Source organism: Chrysochloris asiatica, unplaced genomic scaffold (assembly GCF_000296735.1).
Source record: "Chrysochloris asiatica unplaced genomic scaffold, ChrAsi1.0 scaffold00104, whole genome shotgun sequence".
Lineage (NCBI taxonomy): Eukaryota > Metazoa > Chordata > Mammalia > Afrosoricida > Chrysochloridae > Chrysochloris > Chrysochloris asiatica.
Window position 1 is genome coordinate 7,006,915 of NW_006408622.1, and position 11,499 is coordinate 7,018,413.

General features: G+C 43.0%; 1 protein-coding gene across 1 annotated transcript in view; it reads right to left on the reverse strand.

The window, feature by feature from the left end:
• CEP89 (centrosomal protein 89kDa) overlaps positions 1–11,499 on the reverse strand; it is a 90,099-nt gene that overhangs the window by 58,131 nt on the left and 20,469 nt on the right. The window contains exons 6-8 of the mRNA XM_006867387.1: positions 9,091–9,119; positions 5,244–5,286; positions 2,970–3,188 (exon numbers count right to left, since the gene is read on the reverse strand). Of these exons, the coding sequence (XP_006867449.1) occupies positions 2,970–3,188; positions 5,244–5,286; positions 9,091–9,119 (291 nt within the window). The remainder of the gene's footprint in view (positions 1–2,969; positions 3,189–5,243; positions 5,287–9,090; positions 9,120–11,499) is intronic.

The window sequence follows — 11,499 nt, forward strand, 5'->3', positions numbered from 1 at the left end:
ATTCATGCTCCGTACATTCCATGTTCCAATTTTCAGTGGATGTTTACAGCTGTTTCTCTTCATTTTAAGTTGTTGCCCATCAGCACAGAATTATCTGGGGAAGGATTATAGAGATGGAAACACTGCCTTCAGAATTACATAGAACTAGACAGAACTATCGAGAAACAATCACTTCACATTTTGATATTTTGTTTAATGAAAGTTTCTATAATTTTGTGGCAGAACTTTTTGACTTACGCTCCTATAGATGTAAGGCACATATGTATGTAGAATGGAGAGTTTCTTAGAGTACTTTTGTATATAACAATACCCTATTAGAATATAGATCTCACAAAGTAATAGTACAGAGAATGCAAAACATCTAGGAATACAGACTCCTAGGACAAGAAATATTCAGGGCTATATGAAGAAAAACATATCTTATATAAGGCCACAATACTGCTTTGCACAAACAGAAAAATATATACAAAAACTATGAGTAAATATTTATATAATCTTAGCATTAAAAAGTATTTGGTACAAATGACAAGTTAAAAAAGAAAATCATCTTACACATTTAGTTACATTATCAACAAACTGAGAAAATACTGGTTGTTTGGTTATGTGCCATGGAGTCGGTTCTGACTCAGAGTGACCCTGTATAGGGTTTCCGAGGCTGTAAATCTTCATGGGAGCAGAAAGCTTCATCTTTTTCCTGTGGGAACAGCTGGTAGTTTTAACCTTGAGGTTAGTGGCCCAACTTGTAACCACTATGCTACCAGAGAAAATATTGCATATACTAAAAAGCGCAAAAATTTGTAACATGTAAAGAGCTTCTTTACCCCAAAACAGCACAATCTACACTCTATTTCAGTGTAATGGATCACTCTCCACAATGGACTGCATGCTAGGCCTTATAGCAAGTCATGATCCATTTTTAAAAACTGAAATCATACCAAGTACTTTCTTTGTCCACACAGAACAAAGCTAAAGATCAGTAACAGATAAAACAATCTGGAAAATATATAAACATAGGGAAATTGAAAAACGCACTATTAAACAGGTCAAGAAAGAGATAAAAACACCAATCGCAGATTTCCTGGAGTTAAATGAATATGAAAGCACAACATACCAGAAACTAGGAATACAGCAAAGGCAGTCCTCAGAAGGAGACTTACAGCAATAAATGCTGACATGGAGAAAACACAAAAGAAGTCAAATCAACAGTCCAAATCGACAATTCCAAGAATCAGAAAGACAACAGCAACTATGCCTAAACCAACTAGAAGAAAGGAAATAACAGAGCAGAATAGAAATGAAATAGAAAACAGAAAAAAAGAGAATTTTTTGCGTATTTATTTATACAAATAAAATTTTAAAAAACAAAAGAGGCAACACAACATGTGACCCAAGAGAAATACAGTTATAACAGAATATTATGAACGCACTTGTATGAGAACAAACCGGATAACCTAAATGAAATGGAAACATTCTTAGAAGAATACAACCTACCCAAAGTGTCTCAAGAGAAAATGCAAAGTCTCAACAGACCCCTAACAAGTGAAGAAATCAAATCAGTGATCAATAACCTCCCAACAAAAAATTTCACTTGGGAAATTCTACCAAACACTTAAAAAATAATTGACCCCAGTGCTGTTTAGAATTTCCCAAAAGACAAGCATGAATATTTCCTAATTCATTCTACAAAGCTAACATTACCCTGATACCCAAGCCAGACAAAGACACCACAAGGGAAACAAAAAAACTACAGGACAATATTTCTTACAAATATAGATGCAAACACCTTTAATTGCAGAAATGAAGGGATGTTGCAACATAAGAAAATCAACCAATATAATGCACATCGATAGAACAAAGGAAAAGCTCATCTTTGTGGATGCAGGCAAGGCATTTGATAAAATCGAGCATCCTTTCTTGATAAAAACCCTAAAGAAGATTAGAAGACAAGAGAAATTCCACAATATGAGTCAGGCCATATATAAAAAGCCAACAGACAACATTATGCTAAATGGAGAAAGACTTTGAAATCAGGAACTAAGACAAGAAAATGTCTCAGAATTACTATACACAGGGATGTGAAGGACTTGTACAATATCAACTATACACTGCTGACAGAGATTTTAAAACACTTAAAATCAATGGAAAGATGTTCAGTGTTCACTGATTGGACGGCATAATGTTGTTAAGATGCTAACACTATCCAAAGCAACCCTACATTCAATACAGCCTTCTTTACAGAGACAGAAAAGGTGGGCCTCAACGTTAGATGAAACGACAAGAGGTCCCAAGGAACCAAAACAATGTGGAAGGAAAGACACACACTGCCTGATTTAAAAACATACTATACACCCACAGAACGATCTCTCTGGGATCACACTGACAACAGCAATTAAGAGATAAGATAGGAACCTTAGGGGGCAGTCAATGCATGTTAATGGTGGTGGTGGTGTGCCGTGGAGTCGGTTCCGACTCACAGCGACCCTGCATAGGGTTTCCGAGGCTGGAAATCTTTAGGGGAGCAGAAAGCCTTATCTTTCTCTTGCAGAACGGCTGGTAATTTCGAATTGCTGACCTTGAGGTTAGCAACCCGACTCGTACCCACTACGCTATCACAGCTCCTTGTGTATTAATGGGGGATGAACAATTCAAAAGCATGATGAGAATGGTTTCAGAATGTCACTGAATTGTTAAGTACAGACGCTGCAGAACTGCTGTATAGTTTGCTACAGGTATTCTCAACAACTATAAAATAAATGAAAACTTTAAAAATACATAATACAACACATGAAACCAAATTTCAGCATCTTCACAACTCTAATGAAAAAAACCCTTAAATATCATAACATAAAACATCAACAACGTAAATAACAACTAGTACGACTTAGAAATACGAACTCTGAAAACAGATTTTAAAAAGGAGTGAAGCACTGTCCCTTGTTTTAATGAAAGAACTGAATAGTGGTCCCAACCTTCCTGCGATGAGGCTTTCGTAGTCTCTTTCAGCCTTCCATTTTCTTTTTCCATTTTCTTAAGTTTCAACTGCAGATTTTTCATGGCTTGTTTCGTTACATTAAGTTCAAGGGTTAGGGCTTGATTTGTATTGCTTAGAAGCAAATTTTCTTCTCTGAATTCCTCAAACATTTCCTTGGTGATTTCTGTCCATCTTGGTCGTGTTCTACCAGTTATATCTGAAAATGGATAAGGAAAAGAAAGCTTCAAATTATAAATGGACAGTTTCCACTTTGGCATCAAAATTACATGAGTCTTTGTTTCAGTAAAAGCCTTGCACTGTGCTCTTGGGTCCCTACAGGGCTGAGTGAGTGGTTTGGTGAGGTTACACATACTAACAGACAGTAGGAGACAGGAAGAGAAGCAGCAGAGAAAATGCTGGATATGGGGGGCCCTTGCATATTAGGATGCAGAGTTGAATTGTATGCTGCAAGTGACCGGAGCAAGAACAGCTTTGGTAAAGAGCTGTAAAATTGTGAACCAGAAAAGTCTCTACTCCCAGAGACAGGGAGCCCAGTGAAGAGCCTCCCGAGAGGCAGGAACAGCTGAGAGGATTTATGGGCTAACACCTGCCAGGACTTGATGACTGACTGGCCATGGGCAGTGATGGACAAGTCAAGAACGAGCAGCAAAGTGAAGAGATACAGAGGCTAGCTGAGGGGGGGCCAGGACAAGCCTCCGGATGGAGGGAGAAGGCACATGCTGGTGGGCTGGGGGCTCCATGTCTTGGGATCAGGAACGGACTAATGAGGGGACTGGAGGCTCCCCGATCTGCTGCTGACCTGACATCCTGACCATCAATCAGGGGAGTCAGGCTATAGGCCTGGCAGCCGATGGTCCCCATGACAAGCAGCCTGCGATAAACTCACACAGCTTGCAAGGAGGCCAATGGGTCTCCAGGACCAAGGTGACAACACCAAGGACCAGCAAACACATGACCCAAGGGAAAAACCAAAGTCAGATAAAGGAGAGTGTCACCACAGCACAGAGTATAAGACTCGAGAGTGAGAACAGCCAAGACCCTCAGAGGAGCTAGTCAGTATTTCACAGAAACCAAGGATGTAACATTTCATGAATAAAGAAAATTGAAAGGATAACCTGAACAGTAGAAAACACACAGTGAAGAATTAACCTATGAGCTAGAAGACGGAGTCCCAGAAAACTTCCAGCACAAAGAACCCAAGGAAGTGAAGGAGTGGTGGTGGCGAAAATAAGGTCAATCCAACACAAGGACAGACACACAGTCTCTGACATCAGGGGGATTTTCACACTAGTGATGTGACACAAAACAGCCTCAAACTCAAAACCCACTTGAAGTTACTGAGACTCCCAAACTACACCTGGGCCATACCCTAGAAAACAGCTCTAGGACTCTCTCTGCCCTCATCCAGTACTCAAAGCCACCCACCAGGCACCTGCACAGAGCACATACCCACCCCTGCCTGCATCTGACCCCACACACCCTAAGTGTCCAAGGACAGTACACAGGGTCAACCATCCACTCAACCCAAACTATTCTGCAGGTCCGCTCACCCCCAGTTCCAGCATCTGCGATCTCACGTGTGCTTTCATCCAGCCACCCTGCGTGTGAGTGCACCCACAGTCCACCCACACCCACCCCGCGTGTGAGCCCATCCTACAGTTCCATCCATCTATCCAGTGTCAAAACATATTCCACACGTCCACCTATCGATCCAACATCTGAACAAATCCCATAGGTCCAGCCACCACCCACCCACCCACCATCTGAGCACATCCCACAAGTGCATCCATCACCCACCCAACACCTGATCATATTAACATGTTAGTATTTGTTGTTAGGGCCAACACATCAGTTCTGACTTAAAGTGACCCTGTATAGGGTTTCCAAGGACCAGCTGATGGGTTTGAACCGCCGACCTTGTGGTTAGGAGTCTAATGCTGATCCTAAAGCACCACACCAGGATTCTATCAACATATGAGGAAGGACAATGGAATTTTTCCAAGCATTTCTGAAGCCCCCTTGCATTCTTTCACTCACCTATTAACATCTACCACCCTGTGTTTGGACCCTGGCTTTTGAGGACGTTCAAGAAAGTGCTACCTGTTCCTAATTCCTGTAACAGAGGGCACAGGCAACAGCCTTTCAGGGGGTGGGTAGGAAGGTGGTGATCTTTATTTTCAGATGAGATGACTCAGGGTGTTCTCCAAAACATTAAGCTTTTCAATCATAAGAAAATTCAAAAGACAACTACCTGGGGATGGTGGAGGCTTTTCACACAGCGGTGGTTTTTCATCCTACAAAAGAAAAACAAGATAGTGACACGTTACAGACTCTCAGCATCTCCTCAAAGCAGGCTGGCACAAGCAGCGAGGTCATCGTACAGTACGTTTATCAGCACAAAGGGGTTTTTTCCCCCTTCATATTGGCTCTTGTGGAGTCCCGGCGTGGTGCTGAGTTAATGCGCTGGACTGCAAAGTCAGTTTGAACCACAAAGTCGGCGGTTCAAGCTCTTTGGAAACCCTATACAGGGTCACTATGGGTCAGAACCGACTCAACGGCACTTAACAACAACAACAACAACAACTGGCTCTTGTAGTTCTTAGTTTACCCTGTGTTTCTTACACACCTGAAGACTCTTTCGTCCCTACTGAGCCCTCTGCCTGCCTTTTGTCTGTGAGGTTAAAATAAATCCTATGAGTGGGAGGCCAGTGAATCACATCCACAAGCATGTGAGAGCTGAGCAGGGAGGCACATGGTCAACTCCAACCTGAAGCTTCGCGTTGGGATGTGCAAAAATACCCTAGAAACTGCAGTGAAACCTGTTTTTCAAAATGCGGCACCGAGAATCTACGCAGAGGCTAACTACGGAAAGCCACGTAGGCTAAGTGTAAGCACTAAACAGCGCCCCTCAGTCTACAGCGGCACCGACTAGGGAACCCTGAAGGTACAATGGTAACTGGTAGCTCACACCCACCAGCTGCTCTGTGGGGAAAAGACAAGGCTGTCTGCCCAGGGCCACTGGGAGTCAGCACGGACTTGATGACAGTGCTGGTGGCGGTGGCTCAGGAAACGGGCCATACCTCAGACACACCTCTGAGCTTAAGATCTCCTTTCTCAAGTCAAAACTTAGTGGAAAGGACAGGCTTCAAAGTTTTGTTAACTATAATTAGAAAACTGGAGTCCTGGTGTGATGCTGTGGGTTAATGCGCTGGGCTGCAAGGTTGGTTTAAAACGCAATGTCGGTGGTTCAAGCTCACCAGCCGCTCCTTGGAAACCCTATACAGGGTCGCTACAGGAATCCCTATAGCAGGACAGCACTTAACAACAACAATAGGAAAACTGTGCATCTCAAAGCAAACTTTGCTACTTTTCACAAGACTTGTTTATGACTGAATACACTGATTTTTCAGAGGGAAATCCATTTCTAAAATATTTTTTAAATAGGCCTATGTTTAGCTATAGATTCTTCCCTATTCCCAAGCCCTAACTGTATTTCTTTTATTGTGATTTGGATAGAAAACACTGTTTTGAGTACAAAAAATGCTAAAGTGAAAAGGTTTTGTTTGTTTTTTTTTAATCCCAGTACAAAAACTTTAAAAACTATTAATGGAAAATAGATCAGGATCATGAAATATAAACTACTAATGACCAGCCAACTACTGATAGTCTAAGGCGCTCCAGTAACGTAGTGGATTACGAGCTGAACTGCTAACTGCAAGGTCTAAGGTTTGAATTTACCGGTTGTTCCGTGGGAGAAAGATGAGGCTTTCTGCTCCCGTAAAGATTTACAGCCTTAGAAACCATGAGCAGGGTTGCTATGAGTCGAACCGACTCCATGGCACATAATCACCACCACTGAAATTCTGTTTCTTCCCTAGTTCTCCCAAGAAAAACTCTCAAATTGACATCTTCAGTAGAATAACTCCTAAATAAACTCTGTGAACAAAATGAGAACATTTGTTTACATGATTTTAGGATTGTACTATTCCTCAATTTTATTTTGAAATTTCAGCGTTACCTCAAGCTATAATGACTATATTAGTTTTGTAATGCACCAAACCAAACCTACAGCCATTGAGTCCAGTCTGACCCCACAGGACACAGTAGAACTGCCCCATGGGGCTTCTGAGACGCTCAATCTTTACGAGAACAGGCAGCCAACCTCCTCTTTCTCCCGAGGAGAGGCTGGTGGGTTTGAACTGCCAACCTTGTGGTTGTGGTATACAATTCAGCAAAGCAGTATATGATTCACCACCAGGCTCCATTCACCTGGAGCTTAGGAAAAACAGTATTGGCCACACTCACTTCAAAAGGAACCAACCCTGTGGAAATCAGTCTTAACTCTGACAATGAAATATGAGACCATGGACGAATTTCTATGTATCTCAGCTTTATGTTCAAAAGTAGCCAAAGTTGTTTCTTCACAGCTTAGCTTTGCCAGGCTGAAGCCGAAGATTTTGTAACTTCATAGCTATATGAATGATTTGCTTTTTAAAACTTTTTATTGTGAACTGAGTGAAGGTTTACAGAGCAGATCATCAGCTTCACATTCAACAAATCCTACACTTTGCCTCCTCTCAATGATTGCAATTCCCTCCATGCAACATCACTTATCCCCCTTCCTCCCTTTATCCTCCTTTCACCCCTTCTGAAGCTTGTCTTTAGGTAAGTGCTGTCCTTTTGATCTCGAGAGGTTGACCATTCCATGATGTGTGCACACCTCACTAGAGGTATTGTTACTGCTGTAACCTATCTATTGCTGGGCTGGAAATACAGCCACGTGTGAGTTCAGTTCTAGACCTGAGGAGTGACCAAGGGCCTCAATTTCAGGCTTTCTGATCAGTAAGCCTAGACTTTTTGTGACTTTGAGTTTTGTTTCACATTTCTCCCACTCTGTCCAGGACCTTCTTACTGTGATCCCTTCCAGAGAAGCTGGAGGCGGTAGCCAGGCACCATCAAGTTCTTCTGCTCACAGCGCCATGGAGATCGATGTGGTCCATTAGTCCGCTGGATTGCTTCCAAACATCTTCCGTTTTCATCACTCTTCTCTCTTCTGCACAGGGAGACACCAATTGTTGCATCTTAGATGGCCACTCGTGAGTTTTGAAGACCCTTGTCACTACTCACAAAAGTCAGGTATAAAACACTGGCTCTGTGTTGCCCAGTGATTTTTACTGTGTCTTGAAAGCAGGTCGACTGAGGGTTCAGTTTTTCCAGTCATTAAAAGCAGTTAGTCCACGTCAGCCACAGGGACTGTGCAGCTGGCCTTATGTGAGGGAGGATATACTGGTCCTTTGTTGTGCTTCATATCCACCAGCCAGGCTGCCTCCTTACCCCCAGGGCCATCCTTTACCTTGAAGGCACAATTGCCACCACTTTTTCTTCATGAGCTGTTCCCCACTTCCTCTTCAAGCTTCTGCTGAATCTCTTTAAAAGTCGGAGTTGACAGGAAATCCCTCCCAACACAGAGCTGGCTGGAGCAGCCTTAATCTGATGAGTTTGAGAAGAATTGGCAGCTTCAGGAGAACCTTTCTCATACAGTTTTACAAGTACCGTTCCTCCGATGACTAGGTGACGCTGCAAGGCAACCTTTGCACCAGCTGGAAGATTTCACTTCGAAACTCCCTGGCATGTTGTCCTGGTGTGGTACAACAGGATCAGCACTAAACTGCCAAACTGCAAGGTCGGTAGTTCAAACCCACCAGCTGCTCCTCAGAAACCCTATACAGACAGGGGTGCTATGAATCTGAACCAACTCAGTGGCACTATTGAACAACTACAGGACATGGAACAATTAAAAACGTACATTAGAATGATTTATTGCTAGCAAATCAGTTGTTAAAATTGTCTATCCACTAAACACGTTATGTAAGTGACTGCTACTTTCCCAATTTGAAACACACTCAGTGGGAAACACTCTGAAAGGAAGATGCAAGGATCTTCAGAGAGTTTGTAGAAAAACGGAATGAAAAGATAATGGAACTTTCCTACAAATTTCTGAGCCCCTCATGGTTTTGCCACAAACCAGAGACATTGTTTTTCAAATTAGGGTGAGTATTGTATTTCTTGAGAAAATTGTTTTTAAAAAATAATCTTACCTTGAAATTCAGAACAGAATGTCTGCCATCTGATTAAAAGAGACAAAGATAGAGAGAGACTTTTAAAAACCAGACACAGAAACTTGATATCTCAGTAAAACACAATCCCAGGAACTCGCCTTCTATAGATGAGAGCAACCGGGCACGGGCAGGGAGGGACCACGCAAGGCCACAGGGCAAGTTCCTGCTGTTCCCAGAGTAAGACGGGGAGCCACACACAGCTCATCATTCCTGAGCTGGGCAGCACCCCATCTTCTCACTCATCCTCCCACCTGCCATTCTTCTCTGCCAAGAAGTAACACTCAAATTGCTCAGAAAACAAATTGTGGCTTCTTGAAATTAAGTTCCTCAGCAGGACAGATGAAAATGACCCCGCCCGGTTCCTAATGTCCCATCTATTTTGTAATTCAGGAACCACACGAAGAGGGTGACCTCACAGTTGCCTTATACCATTTGCTGTGTGAAAAGTTGCAAATCTGGGTTACTTTTCACTCTACTATTAATTGGAGAACAGACATAACTGGCTAAAAATTAACTAGAATTAAATGTGCCATAAAAATAGAAAAAGAACCTAAAGAATAAAAAACCCAGATAAAAGATACAGAAAGGAATGTAAATCTATTCCCTGATTCCTTAAAATCATCAATACTTGAAGAAAGATTCCTTCCTAGCAAATTTGTTATGAAAATTGACTGTCCGCTGTACACGTTATTTAAGTAATCTCTAACCCCTCAACTGGAAACATATATTCAATGGGAAAGAACTCATAAGGAAACATCAATGAAGATCTAATTTTCAGCCCCAAATCACCTTAGCCAACTGTTTTTAACCAAACTACTTTGGGTCCAATGGCCTGGTGCTTGGCCCAAGACAGCCTGTGTGAATCTGCTACCTGTTGAGTGAAGTCCAGACAAGGGAAACCTCCCCTCTCCCCTTCCAACCAGCAGATGAAGCTAGCTGCTCCCTGGTCTTTGTCCCTCCCCTTACTGTCCGACTGGGGAGCAGGAGGCATGGTGCTGGGCATAGAAGCTGAGTGGTAGGAGCTCACTGTACTCTTCTCTCTGCTTATACATGTGGTTGAAAACGATGAGTCATAAAAAGTTTCTAAAAGGTTATTTCTCTCAAAGAAAATGAAGTAATGCTTTCTACCCAAGACGAGATAGATTGACAGAGCTGCTACAACAATGGGCTCGAACATAAAAGACTTGTGAGGACAGCACAGGATTGGGCGGTGCTGCATTCTGTTGGAGTCATTCATTATGAGTCAGAACAGACTCGATGACACCTAACAGCAACAGCAGTGAACGACAGATGTCAGAAGGTGGGGAGCAGGAACAGCATCTATAAAGGCCCAATGGCAGGAGGAAAGTTCAAAGACTATCTCAGTGGCTGGAGGACGGTGAGCAGGACCAGACCTACCAGGTCTTGTGGATCATGGAAAACCACTGAAGAGATACAAGTAAAAGGGGTATGGGACTACACAAGGGTGTATGGGAGCTGATGTGACCAAATTCGTGTTTTGAAAAGACTGCTCTGGCTGCTCTGTAGTGGCAAACACATAGTGGGCCCTTATATGCATCCATATACCTGCTGGCTGAATGAAAGCATGAACAAAATCAAATAGCAGGCACTTAGTGCTACAGGATCACAAGCTCGGAGAAGAAGCTAGGCATGTTGGTGGTGGTGGTGATAAGTGCTAATGAGTCGATTCTGACTCTTAGCGACCGACCCTGTATAGAGTTTCCAAGGAGCTGCTGGTGGGTTTGAAGCACCGACCTTGTGGTTAGCAGTCCAGTGCTTATCCTATAGCACCATACAAAGACTCACAAATGGACTTGAAGCAGTGGGGCACAGTGCGATTCCTTAGAAGGCTATTCCGAGGAAAGGGCCTAGACTAAGCGTTGAAGAACCTCTACATTTAACAGGCAGGTAGAGAAAGGGTGCACAGGAGATGAAGCAGCAGCACCGAGCGTCACGAGGGAACCAAGGACAGTCAGCTGGCGTGGAAACCAAAGGCAAGTGGCTTCTCTGTATCTGAAGACAGTAGAGCAGGTATCAGTGTAGAAGGCTCCTCAGAGCTCTAATAAGACCAAGACAGAAAATCACCCGCTATATTTAAAAAATAAAGGTCACAACCTGGAGTGGCTAGAAGAACAGAAGATGCTTCTTGAAAGAAAGACCTACAGGAAAAATACAAAACAACACAGGCAGACTGACTGTTACTACAAGAACAAGCAACATGCTTGCCCAGGAAACATCAAGGCAAGTGGTCAGGTCCCCTCTCAGTGCAAACCCCCTTCCAAGACTAATACTCAGTGGGAATACACACTGTGATTTGTGACCACGCTTGACACCGATAAGGGGAAGTGAGGGAAAAACAGCAATGAAGCGGTGAGCTAAGCCCTACAA